Genomic DNA, 21,027 nt, shown 5'->3' with positions numbered 1-21,027 from the left:
CTGTTACAGTAAAAGTCCTGTATTCAAAATGTTCCTCAAGTAAAAGTAGGAAGGTATTATCATCAAAATATAGTTAAAGTACCAGAAGTAATAGTAGTCATTGTGCAGATTGGTCCATTTCAGAATAATATATATGATATGTTTTATAATGATTGATCATGAAAGTGTTCTCAAAGCTGGTAAAGGTGCAGCTAGTTTGAATGACTTTGTATACTGCAGGGTAGCTTGTAGATTTACTCCAGGTGGAACTAAAGTCTGATTTAACACTTGATTATATTTCACATCATTCATCCACATCTGTAAAGTAACTAAAGGTATTAAATACATGTAGTGGAGTAAAAGTACACCATTTACCTCTGAACTGTAGTGGAGTAGAAGTACAAAGTAGCATAAAATGGATATACTCAAGTAATGTACAAATACCTCAACATTCTACTTAAACACTGTACTTTAGTAAATGTACTTAGCTACTTACACTACTGTTTAAAATACTCTTTATAATGTTAAATGATGAGGATCAGTGCATCGGAGACTTCCAGCTAAATAGTATGAACTGCTGCTGCTCTCTGAATGAAGCTGTTTAAAAGTGAGAAACTAAAGGTGATGTTCAGTGCTGCCTCCCTGTGGTCACACAGAGGGAGAGGGGTCTGCCTGCAGGCCTCCACACTATATAAGCAGAGGCGGAGCCCTCTACTGGACTCTATGGGTACTACTCTCTACCACCATGTTATGCGCATGCGAGCATTCACCTACTGAGTTGCATAAACACAGCCGGCCAATCGGGGCGAGCCTACCTGAATGTTTGCGCAGGCCCACAGTATATAAGGCGGCTACGCCTCCCGACTGCCATCCTACACCCTCTTCAGCGAGCGGTATAGGAAAGACAGGGTCCCCAGGTAGAGGGCTCCGCCTGTGCTTATATAACTACAAACGTAACCCCCCGTTATATATCACTTCAGGCTCCGCCCTCTACTGGACTCTATGGGTACATTGGGTGGAGCCCCGATGTATAAACGCCCTGTCGTCCAACAACATCGACCCATCACACTGCCCCTGACCGGCCTTTGGTTAAAAGCCAACAGCGGTTGTGACCGTGGAGAAGTCGGGCCGCAGCTTGGATAGAACACACTCACACACACTTAGCTCGTGTAGAGCGGCATGGAAAATAGTGAGGCAGGCTCTCCCGCCTGCCTGTGAGAGCCCTGCACGGGGTTTATCGTGCACCATGTTTCCTGGGTCCCTAAGGAGCATGGGGAGAACGTAAGTGCACCATGTCCCCCACACTCACACACGCTTACCTCGTGTAGAGTGTGCATGGACGATAGTGGGGAAGGCCTCCAGCCCTGTATGGGGCTTACTGCGGACCATGTTTCCCGGGTCCCTAAGGAGCATGGGAAAACATAAGTGCATTATGTCCCCCCCAGCAAGCACAGAAAATGAAAAGGAGCCAGACATGTCCAAAGATAAAACCTTATGAAGGGGCCTGGCGTAGACCAAAACTCTGCAAACAGCTGTTCAGTGCGCCTAATGACAGCCGTGCGCTCTACATAACATGCTAGCGCACGCACTGGGCAGAGGAGGTGCAGTTTAGCCTCCCTGGCCCCAATATGGGATGGAAGATTAAAGCCACCTAACTGAATAGCCCTTGACCTGAACGAACTCTTTAGGCTCTTAGGAGTAAAGGAGGGGTTCGGTCTGAGTGTCCTCCTGCTGCGGTCACCACGGATCAAAAGACAAGTTGGGTGCACCAACAGAGCGGTCAGCTCGGACACTCTCTTCGCCGAAGTCAAGGCAAGTAGCAACGTTGTCTTCCATGACAGTGCTTTCAGGGAGGAGAGCTCCAGAGGCTCAACTGGTTCTGTGACCAGAGCCTCGAGCACCAACGGCAGGTCCCATTGCGGGGAAGAGGCGTACACTACTGGGCGCCGCCTCCTGACCCCCTGCATAAACCGCGCCATAAGCAGCTGACTGAAGGCTGACCTTGTTGAGGTTTAGGATGGCAGCTTATTCTTACGCTGCACTCGGAGATAAATATTGGAGACGGAGACGATGAACTGTTTAGCCCTTGAGCATGATTTATTCCTCTGCTTCACAGGTGATTCCTTCGCTCAGCCGAGCTAACTTAGAAGAGAACAAAGATAGACAGTGTACACGTGCATCAGGTGAACACACCCTCATTTACATGACGCAAGCCTGGTCATTACTTAGCACGTAATACTACAGTGCCTCACAGTGGTACAATAACAATTACATCCCTATAGTACAGAATAGACACAATCTCTCTATACATACAATAACTGAGGACATACAGTATGTAAACATTTCCCTTAACACCCCCACTTGTTCTCAGGTTGCTGTACTCCAAAAATGTAAACAAAATGAAAATGTGGACCTCCTCACACCTTTTAAACTCCAAAAACGATTCCTGCAAACTTCTTCAGTTTCAGCTTAGTTACAGGTTTTGTCATTATGTCTGCCACCATCTCTTCAGTAGGGTAGTACACCGGAGTTACTTTCCCATCCTTTACAGTTGATCTTATGAAGTGGTACTTTATGTCAACGTGCTTACACCTCTGTCAGCTTACAGGGTTTTTGGCTAGGGCAATTGTTCCCTGGTTGTCCTCATACACTACTGTTTCTGTATATTTGTAATCATCGATACCCTCCAGTAACTGCTCTAGATATGTACACTCTTGTATAGTTGAGGCCAGAGCCATGTATTCCGCCTCACAGGTGGAAAGTGCCACTGTAGGCTGCTTCTTACTCTTCCATGAGACTAAAGAGCTGTTCTTACTGAGGCTTACACAATATCCTGTGGTACTGCGCCTGTCGGTGACATCAGATGCCCAGTCGGCATCACTGTAGGCTAGTAAGCCTAGCTTCTCACTATTTTTACTTCTGAAACACAACTCTTTCTCTATCGTGCCTCGAAGGTATCTTAACACGTGTTTCACAGTTACCCACTGCTCCTCTGTAGGCTCAGCAAAATATTGTGATAGTTTGCTCACAACAAAACTTAAATCTGGCCTTGTACATGTGGTCAGTTATATAAGGCTGCCTACCGCCTCTCTGTACATCCTGACATCATCCATTTTCACTGCATTTTCTGTATAGTCAAGTTTTTGATCACAGGGTGTTTCTCTGGGTTTACAGTTTTGAATGTTAAACCTCTCCAGTATCTTGTTAACATATTTTTCCTGTGACATCTTTACACATCCATCCGAATGTTTGAAATCGATACCCAGAAAATGTTTTAGGCTTCCTAAATCTTTCATCTTAAATTTGGCAGAGAGCAACTCTTTCACTTCCGTCAGTATTTTGTTATTGCTAGCTGCAATGATCAGATCATCGACCCAGATGATTATTATCACCTTTCCACCTTCGGTCTCTTTGGCATAGACACAGTGGTCTGCTGGGTTCTCTGCAAAATCATCTTCAGTTAAACAATCGTGCAAAATCCTGTTCCAATTTCTACCGGATTGTTTTAGACCATAAAGAGATTTTTCTAGTTTACACACTAGACCTTCCCCTCTTTCTTCGTAACCCTCTGGTTGTTGGATATAGATTTCATAATCTATAGGAGCGTGTAAGTTCGCTGTTTTTACATCCATCTGATGCAGTAGCAAGTCCTCCTGTGCTGCTTTCTGTAACAACACTCTTACACTCGTCAAGCTGGCCGTGGGGGAAAAAGTCTCTCCATAGTCAATCCCCATCCTCTGGCTATAGCCCTTGGCCACAAACCTTGCTTTGTACTTGTCCATTCCCTTAATATCACTTTTGATAGAGTAAACCCATTTGCCCCCCACTGTCTTTTTGCCTTTTGGCAGATTTGTCAGGGTAAATGTGTTGTTGTCGTTTAATGATTGGATTTCGTCCTCCATGGCTTTGACCCACTCTCTTGAGTCAGTTGACGTCATAGCCTCCTTAAATGTCTGTGGAATGCCACATACTGCTCTGTAGTAGTAGTCTATGGTAGTATGAATCCCATCACTATCACTGTCTTCAGTTACAAAGTCCTTTAAGTGACTTGGTTTCCTTCTGTCTCTAGTCGGGTATCTCCCACCCTCAGATACTAAAGTACAGTGTTTAAGTATCTGTCCCACTTGGTTGTGTTTGGCTACTGTCGTCAGACATAGTTACTGGATTGTCACTTTGTGCACTAGTCTCTTTAGCATTCTCTGTGCTCTCATTTATCTCCTGTGTGACCCTGCTAGCCCTAGGCTGCCTCACACTGTCTTTGTCATCATTTGGGTCTGACCCAAATGTCTGTGTCTGTTTCTCCACTGTTACCTTGTTTACAAACTTGACTAGCCTGTGCTTTTGTACTTTCTCAGTATCTGGGTGATAGACCAAATACGCGGGGCTGTTCTTGTCATAACCCACAAAACGACTCTGATCACACCTGGAATCAAGTTTTCCCTTGTCCTTTTTGTATGTGTAACATATAGACCCAAACTTCTGCATTGTAGAGACGTTAGGCTTTTTATCTGTCAGCATCTGGTAAGGGGTTTGTCCTGTACGCCTGTTAAAACATCTGTTACGCACTATGGCTGCTGTTTGGACTGCGTAGTTCCATAACTGTTTTGGTAGCTGACTTTCAGTTAGCATACACCTACCCATCTCAAAAAGAGTACGCCAGCTTCTCTCAGCTGTACCGTTCTGGTGGGGTGAGTACGGGGCTGACGTCTCATGTCTTATCCTATTTTTCCTTAACAACGTTTGGAAATCCCTGCATGTGAACTCTGTGCCGTTGTCTGACCTTATACACTTCACTTTCCCGTATGGGGCTGTATCTGCTAGGAATTTTTCCGTTGCCTGTACCGTGTCACTTTTAGTTTTTAGAAAATATACAAATATTGCACCCGAGTAGTCATCAGTGAATGACTGTACATATTTGTAACCATCTCTTGACTCTGTAGCTACTGGACCGGCTAGGTCCGTGTGTACCATTTGTAATGGAGCCTTTGCTCTACTATAAGGGTTTCTATTTCTGGTTTGTGCAAATTTCCCCTGAATACACACCTCACATTCTTGGTCGGGTCTATCTGTTTTGCCCTTGATCCGCATACTTTCAACCACATTTTGCATTTGTAGCACATCGTCATAATTACAGTGGCCTAGTATTTCATGCCACGTCTGTACATCATGGCAAGCATTGCATTTGTCACTATTCTCACCTTTAGTGTGCAAATAACACAACCTGTTGTAAACATGAATGTCAAACCTGGTACCGTCTTTGTGTATCAAAGCGTCTTTTCCCTGCTTGAAAACGACCGTGGCTCCGCTGGCGGTCGCTGCCTTCACTGAGAAGATGTCCTGGGGATATGACGGTATAAACAACGCCTTTCTCAGAGTAGTGGTATGTCGCCGTCCTCCGCTGTCGACCAGGCAAACCTCTGCTTCTCCCTTGCATTGAGCGACGCCGTTGCACCGGGTACCGTCTGCCAGCTCCACGCAGTGTGTCTCTGGCTTGAACGTGTCATCGAAGTTTTTGAACTTGGTGATGTCCGTGATGATGTGTGAGGTGGCTCCTGTGTCGACCATCAGGCCCTTCTCCTGGATGCTGCGTGCTGGCTGCTGCTGGACCCGGTTTTCTCCGTCTTTGATCCTGAAGACGTAATCTGCGTCGCCTCCGCCGCCATCTTCTTCTGAGACTTTTCTCGCGCCATCTTGTCTCTCTTTACGCCTGCACGTGGCGTCTTTGTGTGTGTCACTTTTGCATTGACTACACCATGTCTTCTGCCGACAGACTCTCGCTCGGTGGCCTTTTGTGCCGCACTTAAAACACACAATATCGGCATTGTCACTGTTCCTGTCATATGCACCTTGCTTGGCGGGCTGCCGTCCGGGTCTCGCTTGAGTCTTCATCACGTTATCACTCGACTCTGTCGTGCTTAATTTCTCTGTGTCTTCAAAACTCCTTAGCTTTGTCCTGAACTCTGGAAACGTCCTATTTTCATCATTATGTGCCACGTGTATTGCAAATGGCCTAAACATCTCAGGCAGTCCTTTTAAAACCATGGCTATCAATAGGCCGTCGCCTAACGTTTCACCTGTGTTCCGTAACGCAGTGATGGTGGTTTCTGCCCGTATGATATAGTCTGTGACACTTTCACTGTTCGTCTTCTGAAGCGATGTCAACATGGTATACAAGTCTATTATCCGGGGTTTTCCCCTCGCGGCATAATATTCCCTTAATATCTTTAAGGCTTCTCTTGCATTGTCGGGCGCATCCCTCATAATTAGCGAGAGGCTTTTGTCGTCTAAAATTTGTATTAGCTCAGCATACGCGTCTGCATTTTTCTTGCCGTCTGCCGCTATCTCGGCTTCACTATCTGGTTTTCTTAGAATCGTGTTCTTTAACCCTAATAGGTGAAGGTGTCCTAACACTTTTGTCTCCCACAGTTCATACTTAGTTTCATCTCCGTCAAACATCAGTCGAGGCAACCTGCTTGTCCCTCGATGATCCATGTTAGCTTATCTTGCTATCCCGTTAGCACGCTGTTCGCCGTGGCTTTCTGACGGTGATAAATCTTCAAACCTCTCCCCGAATGACTCCTGGGCCCATAACCTGTTGAGGTTTAGGATGGCAGCTTATTCTTACGCTGCACTCGGAGATAAATATTGGAGACGGAGACGATGAACTGTTTAGCCCTTGAGCATGATTTATTCCTCTGCTTCACAGGTGATTCCTTCGCTCAGCCGAGCTAACTTAGAAGAGAACAAAGTTAGACAGTGTACACGTGCATCAGGTGAACACACCCTCATTTACATGACGCAAGCCTGGTCATTACTTAGAACGTAATACTACAGTGCCTCACAGTGGTACAATAACAATTACATCCCTATAGTACAGAATAGACACAATCTCTCTATACATACAATAACTGAGGACATACAGTATGTAAACATTTCCCTTAACACCCCCACTTGTTCTCAGGTTGCTGTACTCCAAAAATGTAAACAAAATGAAAATGTGGACCTCCTCACACCTTTTAAACTCCAAAAACGATTCCTGCAAACTTCTTCAGTTTCAGCTTAGTTACAGGTTTTGTCATTATGTCTGCCACCATCTCTTCAGTTGGGCAGTACACCAGAGTTACTTTCCCATCCTTTACAGTTGATCTTATGAAGTGGTACTTTACAGTATTACATCCCTATAGTACAGAATAGACACAATCTCTCTATACATACAATAACTGAGGACATACAGTATGTAAACATTTCCCTTAACAGACCTGCCTCCAAATCCCTCATGGCAGGATGAAATGGCTGCTGCATACACCTTAATTGTGGAATGAGCCAGCCCCCTGTCCACCAGTATCTGTAAGTAGGACAGAATAGAGCCCCTACATGACAGAGGCTCTAGACTCCTTCCTATATACACCATCGCTGGAATCCCGCCCATTTCGGCCTGTAACAGGCTGGATCCTGCTCTTGCTGCTTGGATATTCTGAATAACTTTGTCAGACAGTCCCTCCCTTCTCAGCCTGTCCGTCTCAGGAGCCAAGCCTGGAGAGGTTGGCCTAGAGTGGGTAACGCCCCTGACTTCATCTATGCGCGACGATGTTAAAGCCCATTTGCGATCCTTCCAGCAGGTAAGAAAAACCGTGAACATGTGCCTGAACTCGAGAAAATCATTCAATATTCAGCACAAACAGCCTTATTTCGGACCAATAAGACATTTTTGGAACATTTACAAGTGCAGGGTAGTCGTTTTTTTGCCTGTAAATAATTTTAAGACATTCAAAAAAGTATAACTTGCTGCATCAAACGTGGAGAATGCTAGCTAGCTGCTACTAGCTATTCGCTAGCACAGAAGGTGCTTCTAAATTTAACTTTATTTAAGAGGTGGCAAACGACTGACACCTGTTATTGCATGAAATAGTATTTATGATTGTTTAGGAATGTAGTTATTATGTGTCAGTTATGTGTTTTCAATGGGGTTAGAGTTGATTAAATGAATGACACAACAATAAAAATAATTAAATAATCATATAAGTTCAAAATATTCCTTCATGTTCATGACACTAATGCCAAGCCCCTTACATATTAGGTGACCTTTATTTGTCAGATATGATCTTACAGGTTACAGTCATAGGGAATTGTATGGTTTCCATTAATAATGTATTTCCAGTAACCTATGTTACCATAGCTCCAAACTGTCTTTTTGTAATCATGCTATGTTGATGTTGTTAATGATTTGATAAGATAACGCCACTGTAAAATGTAAGGTGTTCAATTCCTAATTGTTGTTTCTTCTCTCAACAGATTCTTCTGAGTTCTAAGTGAAAGCCAAACACCGTTATAAGCTATAGCATCAATCCAAAGGCACTTTTAAGAGCCACGTCCCCGTTGTTTCCCTGTACTTGCTGTTGTGAAATTGTCCTATCTTTGTTGCTGTCTGTGTATCTCTGTCTGTGTACCTGTGTATGTGTCTTATCTGTCATCTTTCTGTTGTTAGTCCATTTCTCTCAATCACCATGAGTGATTCAGAGCATCAATCATTTACGGATCTTGATGATTTTCTTGATGAGTAAGAATTCAAAGATGAGATGGAAAGTCTTGATGAGTTGATTTGTGAGCTTCAGGATGAGGATGAGGCACCAGTCCAGACACCTGAACCAACCATAAGGTGGACAAAGAGAGACATCGATGGAAACATAATATATTCCAGGCCAAGATCAAGCAGGAACCAGTCAAATCAGGGTCAGTATTGTTTATTATTGAAGATATTTAGGAAATCTAGATTATTTAGTCACCGGTGAGTTTATCAGATAAAGGAATACATGTATACCTTGATGTTTAGGGGATACAGCATCAAACTAAAACCAACGATAACAAAGATATGACTGCTTGTGCATTGTGCAGTTATGGGTAACAGGGACAATTTAATTGTAATCTTGTTGATTTGTTTTTGGTACAGCTGGTCCTAGTCGGAGAAATTATCCTTTCTTGGATGCCCCTGACACTAGCCATGAGTTGGCCATTGCTCCAGGGACTGTTGGTATGTATTTTGTGTCTACATAAGCCCTAAACTGAATATTTATATATTTGTATCTTATACTGAATTGGAAATGTAAATGTAATGTTTGTAATCATAATATATTCATTTTGTAATAATAATAATGATTAAAGCTGTTACACCTCTCAAAGCCACAGCCACTCAGTACACTTTGATATTTTATAAAATAATATTGATTTATTATTCTATCTTTTTTAACAGAGTGTTTTCTACGAGATCTCCAGCACTCATTGAGCGATACCTCAGAGGATGACCAGGACGCATCAGCCCAAACTGCTCCACTCAAGGCTTCCTTGGATTGGGGAACTAGAAAAAGTCTCTTTTCAGAACGGTGGAAGACAGAGAGGCCCCGTCTGGTGAACAACACAGTGGAACAAGAAGATGTGGCAAACCGCATCTGCCAACAGTGTGGGAGCAACCCAGCTGCTGTTCGGTGCCGTGACTGTCGACCAAGCCCCTTCTTCTGCGCTGAATGTGTAGGCATGCACACCAGACATGTCCTACACAACAGAGATGCCATGATAGCGGGATTCTTCCAGCCACTGCTTCCATCAACTGTTGTTTTGGATAAAGCCCTTTCCAGTTGTGGTAAGTCCTAGTTAGTGAATGTACAATATATATCATATTTTTGGACTCAGCTCTTTTATTTGACAATTTATTCAATGCATTTTTGTTTCTTATTTCTTTATTATGCATTTATCTAGTACATTGAGCTCAATGTCAGTAAGGTTCCTGAGCATCTCTTCCGTACTTAAAGCGTCTTTGAGTTTTGAAAAGCGCTATAAAAATACAATTTATTATTATTAGTACTTTTGCAGGATTGTACTTCATGGCTATTGAGCCTTTATTGAATTTACTCACATTTAGGCTCATGCTCTTTAAGTGGTTAAGTCGATACAAATGATCTAATTTCACTTGAACAATCTTTTTTAGTTCGACTTGTGCCTGTGGAAATGCCTGCAGAAATCTGTAGTTGTTCGCCAGTTTCATTGAGGGTCAACCCAGGAAAGACTGTTGCTGTGGTGACAATTAATGGTAAGAATGCAAAGAATTTTACTTTTTTTTTAAACGATGTCTCGTTTCAATAGATGTGTATGTGACATATTTACATTTACATATTACTTTTGTCTACATTTTAAATTAGAGGGGATGTTTTTTGTTTTTTCTAGGAAGACATGATCTTAGCATGCCTGAGTTAAGTTGTGACGCATGTCATGCCACTTGGGCTGCTGGAGTGGACAATCTCATTCGGAGTGGATACTGGCCTGCTACACTGCAATTTGCCACAATGTATGACACGGATGTCTTTCATTCATTCGAAGAAATGAAGATGGCAGTGCCAGGACTGTCCTGCCAAGCATTTTTAAGAATGCTTGATCAGAGAACTTTGCGCTTTGGCCGTGTGAGTATTCAAATGATTTATCCCACAGTATTGTTGATCCGTTTGTTTTGTGGATTTAAAAGCTGTGTGCTACTGGTAATGATTATTCGCAGCTGACTTATTTGTTTTGAAATAGGCTGGAAAGATCTCAGCAGACAGCTTTCATAAAAGTTTTTTGGAGTGGGAAGCTGTGCGGTTTGAGGTGGACAACATCGTTAAGGAGGAGCGCTTCATCTGTCCTGCCTGCAGCCCGGATATGCTTGCAGTTTCAGTGAATGGAAACCGCAAGCATTACCGGTTCAAGAATTCAACTAGGTACAAAACATTTGTATATTTGTATTGTTTTTATTAACAAGTACACGTCACTCTTTAAGTGCCCCAATTCATCTTACACTCTAAGATACTCTAACCTTTTTGTATTTAGATCTGAGGAACAGGCCATCTTTGAAGGGGTCTTCATATCCAAGGATGAAGATGTAGCAAGATTTGTGGACTACATTCACAGCACGACCAAACATGTACAATTAAAGAGTACAATTATTATATTAACAAACATATGAATAACTAACTATATACACTATAAACCTCTACTGAAGAGTTGGTTTAGGTTAGTCTTTCGATCAATTTCATCAACCATTATCCATATGTTAGGTTCCTGGAAGAGGCGTTTGTGGAGGGGAGTGGTCAGTAGCCAGAGAGACCTCCAAAAGATCCACCAGCAAGTTAGACGAGGAGGGCCTGGAGCTTGCGGTGTGTCGCCATGGAGTGCTGCTCTCTGCACTGAATATGTACAGGGGAGAAATCTTTGCCTATCCCTTGTACTTGCAAGAAAAGCTGGCCAGCAGGAATATAACTTTTTTTTTGTATGGATGTTACATGTAAATATTGGCCCTACCTTCAAAAAGTTACAAAGAGCTGCCCAGAGCTCCAGCACCTTCTTCAGATGAGGCCCTTCCTCTCGGTATTTCATGCCAAAGCCCATGATTTCAAATGCGAGGTGAGGAAGCTTCACGTGAAAGAATCTCTTTTTTTCAGCTTTTTTTGTTTATGTTTTACTTTATTTAGTTAGGAGTGGGGCGTATCAGGATGGGGCTGGCTTAAAACTCGGGGAGGAATTTGAACAGTGCAATGCCTTCCTCTCAAGGATTGCAGTAACAACAAAACACATGTCCAAAGCAGGTGAGATGACCAAATACTCAACTAGTTTGATCATAGGTAAATTAGTTGGGGGTGTAGTAACATCATATTTTCTGTCTTTTCAGGACGCACAGACATGCTGACTCTACTGCTCATGTGCTGGAACCAGCAGAAAATCAACAATTTGGACACCTCACTGTCCCATCGATATCAGAAGGTGATGACATGACAAATATCTTTTAAGATACTTTTCTGTGTTAGCATTACTCAAAGCTGTGGCCTGAACCTTTGTTTCTTGTTATCTGTGGTTGTTTGACATTGTAGGCCACCAAAGCTCTGCAAAGCCAGATGTAGGCTCTGGAGACCATGAAAGCCCAATTGGCAGTGACCGAGAGCCAACTGGAAGACTGGGTTAATAATGATGTAAAGGAGTGGGCAGAAGGTGAGGAAATGATTACTGGTTCAGCGGAAATTTCTAAGTGATCACGTCTTTCCAGCTCAAAATTATCAATACAAGTGGATGATTATTATAACAGTCTTTTCTAATTATCTTAATGCAGATTGCCATCTAACTGATATTTATAAAGAAATCAAACGTACAGCTTCGCTATTCACATAATTTAATTTATCGTTTGAAATGCTGTTCAAATGTAACTAAAAATTAAATAAGAATAGTACAATATTACTTTATCCCAATTTGGCTATATCTTACTGTAGTTGAAATTGTAATTAAGCTATGTGCCTAGACTGGTTATGTTGAAGCTATTTAATAAGTGTTTTAATATTATGTTGTATTAAACCACATACTTCTTTCTAAGCAGCAACAACAACAAAAACCACTACCAATGATGCTGATAACCTGGCTAGCAGAATTGAGACCCTGGTTGCAAGTATAAAGAGACGCTCTCAGCGTCTTTATAAAGATACAGATGGCAAAAAAGCTCGTGCCAGGATCCGGTGCAAGATCAGAAAGGAGAAGGAGATCCTGACCTCGGTTGTAGAGAGTTACAACAAAATTGTTCCAAGTACAGAAACTCTTTGCTTGGAGAACATTCTGTCGGAGGAGGAGAATGCTTGGCCATGGCAGCTACCACACATAGGTATGTACACAAGTCTGTATATAAGTCTGTATAAGTCTGACATAGTTTTTACATAATTGTGTCTGTTCCATAAATGCAATCCAGACTCTGTCGATCTAAAGACCAAGAGAAGGGCATTTGACATTGCCAATGCAATAAGGAGGCTTCAAGAGGAGAAGAAGATTGTTCTCATTGAGATGGACCACCATTGGAGAGCTCTTCAAACCCGTGGTGATGGGCTGAAAGAGCTGTCCGGCCTGCTTTCCAGTGAGACAATGCGAAGTATGTATTTAAATTATAAATATCATAAACAGAAAAACATTATTACAATTATGTTATTCCAACACTGGCTTTATCTTATTGTGTTTTACTTTTAAGATTTGCCCTGGTTCCTAAGTGAAGAGGGGTTGAGAGGTCTGCAGAGCACCATCCTCAGAGAGCGGCAGAACATCACAGAGAGGAAGTTGCAAGCGAAAGCCTGTTACCTTCAAGTTTTGTCTGGAGCAGAAAACATGAATTTCTTGCAAAAGGCTTCAGCTGATGACTATGACAGTGACTCTGATTCTGACATGGATTAGAAATTGACCCCTTCTTATGGACGATTATGAATATGCTTCTTCAATCCTCCCGGCCCTATCCCTGTGGGGCCCCCTTCCTGCACTCAGGATCTAAACAGCAAAATTACTGCTATGGAACCAAACAGCTTTCTGAGATCAACTATTTCACAGGATCCAAAATGTTCATCCAACCGTAACCATCATAATCAGTCATCATAAACGCTCAGAAGAACACTCCTGACACATCTTCAAACATTGTGAATAGCCTCTTAAAACACCACTTCATTTGATTATAGATTACATTTTTAAGGTTAAATGCACATCTTTGTTTTTTAAATACACAAATCATAATGCCAATCAATATAAATCCTGCATACTGTATATAATGTATATAGACATTTATTTGCTTCATACATACTGTACATAATCATGTACTCCATGTATATCCATTCAATCTGTAAATCCTTGTTACAAGTTGTTATGTTAAGAATGAATGTAAACACTCAAACTTGTATTGTGTTGTTTGTAACATTTAAAACGTGTAGATATAATTAGGATTTATTCAGTTATATAAATACAACAAATTATATATAGGCCTAAGTTATATCTATTTCTGTATATTATACTGAGAGCAATGAAAAAGCAATATTTCTATCTGTACACATAATTTGTAAATAAAGTTGATTGTTGCAACCGAGGCTCGCATCACATGTTTAATAGGTTTGTCGGGCTTTAGTACAAAAACAAATAAGTTATTTATTGTTTGATTTAGCTAGTTTAGTTTGGCAGAAAGTCATTCAATCATGATAGTCAACCACCTGTTATAGAATCTTGGTAACACTTTATATTAAGGTACACAAATTAACCATCAAATAGTTAACTAACATGCATATTAGCAGTATATTGGCTCCTTATTAGTCATTATATAAATGTATTAATGCCTTATTCTACATGACAGTATTCTACAAGTAATAAGCCATTAGTTGAGAGTTTTTCCTCAATAACCCTCTAATTAGTGCTGATTTATTGCAAGAAAGGAAGTTGTTGTACATGACTTTTGGTCTTAATATGCTAGAGTTCTTGCTAGCGTTAGCATACAGGCTAGTGCATGCTTATTGCACAGCTAGCATGAGCTATATTTACCTTGTTTACACTTAGCGGTTGTATTAATCTGTGTATGTAACACTAGCATGTATGAGATCATTAAGTGCCTTGTAACTTATTTTTGTATAGTTTCACTCCGTTTGAATGTCAGTGGACTGCAAGTAAATTAATAAAGGAGCATGGCTGCTCATTCCCTGGCTCTCAAAAGAGTTTGGCTGGCTGTTTAATCTATGTTCACACTGAGACAGTACACATAGAGAGATAAACTCTCAACTAATGGCTTATTACTTGTAGAATACAGTCATGTAGAATAAGGCATTAATAAGTGTTTTATAATGACTAATAAAGAGCAAATATACTGCTAATATGCATGTTAATTAACAAGTGAATTTGGTGAATTTGTGTACCAGAAAAGTGTTACCAGAATATTTGGTTGTTGGGTTATGTAACTAGTTTTAAGTTCCCCCTGCTATTTCTTTGGCGTCCCCTAGTCGATTGTTTACATTGATCCACATTCCTTCTCCTTTATATATGGATATATTATATATCTTTGGATATCAGGACTGTCTATGATGCAAATGTATTTTGAATGTATACACACTTGGTATTGCTCGCATGTCCATCCTGGGAGAGGAATCTCTCCTCTGCAGCTCTCCCCGAGGTTTCTTCATTCATCGTTTATTTGGGAGTTTTTCCTTGAATTATGTGAGGGTCTAAGGACAGAGGGTGTCATATTCTTTACAAACTGTAAAGCCCCCTGACACAAATGTATATTTAGTGATTATGGGCTATATACATAAAATGTGATTGATTGATAGATTTAACTATTCTCTTATTCACATTATGTAAGAAGTGACATTCCATTAACTAGTCCATTATTTACATTTCCTTTTGAACTTGAATCTTATTGTAATATTACCTTGTTCATGTCCTTTGTATTATTATGTTTTGGGATCAAACACCCAAGTTCTTGTTACTATCTTCATTGAAAAAGGCGAATTCGATTTTTGTTGGTATTGGGCCTTCAAAGCGCTCTGCGAAACTACACCTAGGATGGCATGTGCCCATGAAATGAGAAAATTAAAACTTTGTGTTAGAGCAAAGCCAAATACATCATTGGAAAGGCCTTGATCTGCAGAGTGGCGTAGGTCAGTATGAAGGTTTTCCATGCCTCCTGCTTTGAAAAATTGACCTTTAAACCTTGTCCTCAGTACATTAATTCAGCAACAAAAGGGACTACAGACATGGGGCCAACTGTTATAGAGAGCTCTTGACCTCAGCTATCCTAGGTGTATATCCAAAAGGTTTGGCATTGTTACATATGGGAGAATATAGTAAAAAAATCATTGTCACAATTACATATATATATATTTACAATCTAATTAGATATATATGTTAACCAGCCCTCTATACTACTATGTGTACTCCAAATGTAGTATTTACAACTACTAATTTAAGACAAAAAACACTTGTATTTTTTAAACTACATTTCCCTCGAGCAGTGCCATGATGTTTTATTACAAATCAGCACCATAGTGGTAGTTTTCGAGTTTTATAAGAAATAAGTTTGAGAAATTATATATCTAACAAAAATATCAAATATCTATAACTGCCGACTTAATAATTACAATTTACACAACACCAATAGTATCCCACAGAGACCCTCACCCACAGGAGGGTTGAGAGGGAGGATAATAGGGTTGATAGTGATGGCAGAGCCTCTTTTGAGGAGAATGTTCTCTAGACTGAGAGGACGAGACAGGAGGGACAAGCTGAGTTCATTCTTATGTAACAGGGACAGTTATGTCTCATTTGTATATAATATATTATGTAAATATGTCTATATAATTACACAAAATCTGTGTTTATTCTTGTTTCATCTTGTGTTAATACCTGACGCAGTAGGACTCACATCAGTATGTGGAACTATAATTTTAGCGTGTACCCCTACGTTCCTTATGTATGTGACACTGTTCCCCTTTTTTTCGCGGGGTTCATGCATCGTTCTCCCCTTTTGATACTGATCTCTGTGGGAGAGGTAGGCGGCTCTTCAGCCAGAAGCAATTTCCGTGTTTTAGTGTCGACTTTATGCACTTTAAGTTACTTTTTATTACTTATTTTTGTTGTAGTGTCTCACGGGTGTTCACAATGTATTTCTGTGTTGTTTAATTTGTATAGGGGCACGTTAAAGAGAGTACTGACTGGAGAAATGTTTTCTTTCTGTCGCTGTTTCGTCAGGTATGTTGTGTTACTTTTTACGTTATGCCCTTTTGATACTGATCTCTGTGGGAGAGGGGCACGTTAAAGAGAGTACTGACTGGAGAAATGTTTTCTTTCTGTCGCTGTTTCGTCAGGAGTGAAAATAAATGTACATCCTGAATGAAGCTACACGTCTGGGTCGTCGTCTTTCTACACAACACAACGCAGAGTCAGACACAGCCGGTTACACTTGGTGCCGTGACGACCCGTTGTATCCGCGACCAGCGCCGTCTGGTCCCCGGGGTAAAGCTGCTGCCCACCGGCGGGAAGAAGGAAAGACTGGAGTGTGTGTTTTTTTTCCTCTTTTTTTTTTTTTCCCCCTCTCTTGCTGCGATGGCAGGTGCGTTAAAGGGACAGTGTACATATTCAAATTGAGAGATGCACTGAGTCTGAGAGGACACTTATCACTGAGTATATCTGTCTATCTGTGTTTTATCATTTTATTTTATTTTAGTGTTTTATCTCTTGTGGGTGGCTTTAAACTGTGTTTTGATTGCTTTGTGGGATTTTTTTGTTGTTGTCATTAACAATATGGATGTTAGTGGGCATGTTGTCACATTTGGGTTGGGGAGGGGCCAGCGACTTAAAGGTAGTGAAAGATTTGGGTTCGCTAGTGATTTCAACCCGACATTAACACCTGCTGCAAGCTCCACACCTATTATGCAGCCAGACCGTAAACTTACACAAGTAGTATCTGTTGAAGCTTTTGGGGAAATGATAACAAGTTTGGCTAAACAGATAGGTGAGAACATATCAAGCACCATGCACCAGCCCAGTGCTGCCCAGCCTCAGTCTCCCACCAATCCACACCCGTCCCACCAGGCTGATTTGTCTCAATTGAAGGTTGTGGTGCAGTCAGACACCAAGGCTCCGCCTTACTTCAGGGGTGATCGTGCTGATGTATTTTCTATTCATGAATGGGAGGACATGATGAGATGTTACCTGAATAGAGTGAAATGTGACACTCACGTAGAAAGGTTTGATCTGATTATGTCAAGACTAACAGGTAAAGCCAGGGATGTGGTGAAAGTGTCAATCCGCAGCCGACCTGACTTGAGTGCGACCGACCTGCCCACAGCTGTGTTTGACATATTAAAGGGTAACTTTAGTGAGCTGTCATACTCTAACTTGCCCATGAAAGATTTTTACGGCACTGTTCCACGTGCTGGTGAAAGTGCTATGGACTATTGGATACGCCTTAACAAGTCAATAGATGCTGCGGACGAGTGCCTCCGGAGGCGAGGTAAATGTGTAGATGACCCCAGTGCAGAAGTGGTCTTGATGTTCATTAATCACTGTCCTGACCCCAGTCTCGCCATATCATTCCAACTGAAGGCACCTGAGCGGTGGACCACGGCTGAGGTTCAGGAGCGTCTGGACGCCCATATGAGAAATGTGAGAAAAACAGCAGCGCAGTCTCATAATGTGGTGGGTCTGTCAGTTTATAGTCAGAGCCCTGTGACTGATTCTTTTCGCCCTGTCAATCTGGGGATGTCTCAGGCCTCATTAGCGCACCAACCAGACCCCCCTCCCAACTCTCTACCGGCCACTGCCCTTGCTTACAGTCAGCCTCAGCCAGACCATGCTAGGGTGAGTCCCCAAGTGTCCCCCTTATCCCTGCCTCTCTCTGCTGTCTCTGACCCAGCCCCTACCACCATCAACCCACCTACTACCGACGCTGGTGTTCAACAGGTAGTTGCAATGTTTGACAGAGTTCTGGCTATGTGCAACGCTTCCCTTACAACCAGTCAAAGGCCAGACTACCATCAGCCAGGTAACCACCAACAAGCCCACCGTCAGAATGGTCAGCCAGGCAACCACCAACAAGTCCACCGTCAGAATGGTCGACCCCGTTACCAGCAGGCATCTGAGTCCTTTCCATGCAAGGTTTGTGGCTCCAGGGACCATTCAACCCATGCACACTGCAGGCTTTACAGATTATGCCTTAACTGCTTCAGTCCTGGTCACATAAGAAATCAGTGCCCACAGGCCTCTACTTCCTCAGCCATGCCACCTTCTCCCTCCAATGCTGGTTTAAACTAGCCCGCCCGTGCAGTGAGAGGGATAGCATGGGCGGCACTAGTGACACCCTCAGTGAGGAAAATGACTTAAGATCAACATATGTGAACTGCTGTAGTAATCTTCCTGATGACAAAACTGTGATTGCTGTGGGTTCACATAGAGTTGAAGGAGCCAATGACTTGTTTTATACCCCAGTGTTAGTAGGGGTCAGTCAACTTTAAGGGGGATGCTTGATTCAGGGAGCATGTCATGCACACTCAGCGAAGAGGCAGAGTCCAATCTTAGAGCTGCTGGTGTCCTCCCTTGTCCTCAGCCTGTGCCAGAGAAGGTGGTCCTAGTTGGCTGTGGTGGCCTTATGACACAACCCAGATGTATCTATGACCTGGAGATTGAGGTTTACGGTTCTAAATTCATTGTGCCAACTTTCCTTGTCCCGGGGCAGAGAGACGAACTCATTATTGGTAGCAACGTCATCAGGCCCATATTACAGAGGATGAAGTCTGATGAGAAGTACTGGGAGCTCATCCAGTCCAACACCTCAGACCCCGACTGTGAGCAGTTTCTTCAGTTGCTCAGCTGCATCACTCGTTGGTCTGGTCCTGAACTGCCTGACAAGGTTGGCACGGTCAAGCTATGGCAAGCTATCACTCTAGCACCACAGAAGGAGTATCTGGTGTGGGGAAAGCTACCTGGCAGTGTTCCTGTGTCCCCTGGGAGCACTGTCATTGTGGAGCCCACCTCCTCCCGTTCAGCCCCCAAAGACATTATTGTGGGACGGGTTGTGGCACCCATGTGGGGAGATCGTTGGGTCCCTATGAAGGTCCTTAACCCAACCAAGAGTCCCGTGACACTACGCCGCAATGCTAAAGTGGCCGATGTGTTTACTTGTGTCGCGATGGAAGACCTTCACCTCTCTCAGGGTGTGAATAGGCCACAGACCAGTCAGGCAGCTGACCCTCCTCCCAACTCAGATGCCAGCTCTACCCACACTCAGCAGCTTAAAGACTGTGGATTGGCAGACATCGACCTCGAAGGCTGTGCGGTGTCAGATGAATGGAAAAAGAGACTCTCTGAACTGTTGCTCACTTACCAGGATGTCTTCTCCAAAGACAAGCTGGACTGTGGGGAAGCGAAAGAGTTCGTCCACCGGATTCATCTCACTGATGATCACCCCTTCAGGCTACCCTATCGCCGTGTCCCTCCAGCACACTATCACAAACTGAGAGAGGTGCTGTCTGAGATGGAGTTGAAAGGCATCATCAGTAAATCAGTCAGTGAGTATGCATCGCCGCTGGTCCTTGTCTGGAAGAATTCAGGAGAGTTAAGGATCTGCACTGACTTTCGCTGGCTTAATGCCAAGACCGTCAAGGACGCCCACCCGCTGCCTCACCAGGCCGACTGTCTTGCTGCCCTTGGTGGAAACGCCTTTTTCAGCACCATGGATCTCACATCGGGGTTCTACAACATCCCCCTCAATGAGTCTGACAGGAAGTACTCGGCATTCACAACACCCTTAGGCCTGTATGAGTACAACAGACTTCCCCAAGGTCTTTGCAACAGTCCCGCGTCCTTTATGCGGATGATGATGAGTGTGTTTGGTGATTTGAACTTCTCCAGCCTCCTCTGTTATTTGGACGACCTGCTTGTCTTTGCTCCATCCGAGGAGGAAGCCCTGAAACGGCTGGAGACTATCTTCTCGCGGCTCAGAGCCAACAACCTGAAGCTGTCTCAGAAGAAGTGCTACTTCCTTCGCAGGACTGTGGGGTTTCTGGGTCACGTGATAGACAGCAGTGGCGTCTCAGTCGACCAAGAGAAGGTGAGGGTCATCTCAGCTTTCGGGAAGGAGGATCTCATGAACGACGACGGTTGCACCCCATCTCAGCGGAAGGTCAGGTCTTTCCTCGGGATGGTGCTGTATTATCAACACTTCATTCCTGGCTCTTCTTCCATCGCAAAGCCACTCTACGCCTTAACTGCAGGGCAGAAGAGGAAAGCCAAGGGCTCTTTCGGTCGGAGAAGAGCTGGCACCTTTCGAGAACTGACTCCTCAGGATTGGACCCCTGCCTGTGAGAAGGCATTTGATGATCTGAGACACGCACTCCTCAACAGCGTGGTGCTGGCACACCCAGACTTTGATAGGCCTTTCATCCTCTCCACCGATGCTTCCCTTGATGGTCTGGGTGCTGTACTGTCCCAAATTTCTGCTGGTGAGGAGAAGGCAAGACCCATCGCCTTTGCAAGCAAAACTCTCAGTCGCAGCCAGCTCAATTATCCTGCACACAGACTGGAGTTCTTGGCTCTAAAGTGGGCGGTTTGTGAGAAGTTTAGCCACTGGCTCAAGGGTCACAGATTCACCGTCTGGTCAGATAACAATCCTCTCACATATATCATGACCAAGCCGAAACTTGACGCCTGTGAGCAGCGGTGGGTTGCTAAGTTGGCTCCGTATTCCTTCGAAATCAA

General features: G+C 43.1%; 1 protein-coding gene across 4 annotated transcripts; it reads left to right on the top strand.

Moving 5' to 3' along the window:
* The first annotated feature begins 7,378 nt into the window (after positions 1 to 7,378).
* Positions 7,379 to 13,877, top strand: LOC307042096 (uncharacterized protein). 4 transcript variants are annotated; one of them, XM_079685811.1, is made up of 14 exons: positions 7,379 to 7,598; positions 8,272 to 8,709; positions 8,927 to 9,007; positions 9,227 to 9,613; positions 9,959 to 10,060; positions 10,195 to 10,427; positions 10,543 to 10,721; positions 10,831 to 10,937; positions 11,472 to 11,585; positions 11,669 to 11,760; positions 11,868 to 11,985; positions 12,365 to 12,643; positions 12,728 to 12,904; positions 13,001 to 13,877. In XM_079685811.1, the coding sequence occupies exons 2-11, from the start codon at positions 8,556 to 8,558 to the stop codon at positions 11,895 to 11,897; spliced, it is 1,479 nt and encodes a 492-aa protein (XP_079541937.1). In that variant the 5' UTR covers positions 7,379 to 7,598; positions 8,272 to 8,555; the 3' UTR covers positions 11,898 to 11,985; positions 12,365 to 12,643; positions 12,728 to 12,904; positions 13,001 to 13,877. The 4 variants fall into 4 exon arrangements, with proteins under 4 accessions (XP_079541937.1, XP_079541940.1, XP_079541938.1 ...); XM_079685814.1 differs by lacking the exons at positions 11,868 to 11,985; positions 12,365 to 12,643; positions 12,728 to 12,904; positions 13,001 to 13,877 and having other exon boundaries at positions 10,831 to 10,924; XM_079685812.1 differs by lacking the exons at positions 11,868 to 11,985; positions 12,365 to 12,643; positions 12,728 to 12,904; positions 13,001 to 13,877 and having other exon boundaries at positions 10,831 to 10,924; positions 11,058 to 11,585; positions 11,669 to 11,699.
* Positions 13,878 to 21,027: the final 7,150 nt, after the last annotated feature.

This window comes from Notothenia rossii (genome assembly GCF_949606895.1).
Source record: "Notothenia rossii genome assembly, chromosome: 5".
NCBI lineage: Eukaryota > Metazoa > Chordata > Actinopteri > Perciformes > Nototheniidae > Notothenia > Notothenia rossii.
This window is presented reverse-complemented; position numbering and strand designations above follow the sequence as displayed.

Coding starts and splice junctions, on each gene's coding strand:
- LOC307042096 (XM_079685811.1), top strand. CDS start 8,556: ATGGAAAGTCTTGATGAGTTGATTTGTGAGCTTCAGGATGAGGATGAG. Junction 9,614..9,958: donor TAAAGCCCTTTCCAGTTGTG/GTAAGTCCTAGT, acceptor AATCTTTTTTAG/TTCGACTTGTGCCTGTGGAA. Junction 10,938..11,471: donor CAAACATGTACAATTAAAGA/GTACAATTATTA, acceptor TACTTTATTTAG/TTAGGAGTGGGGCGTATCAG.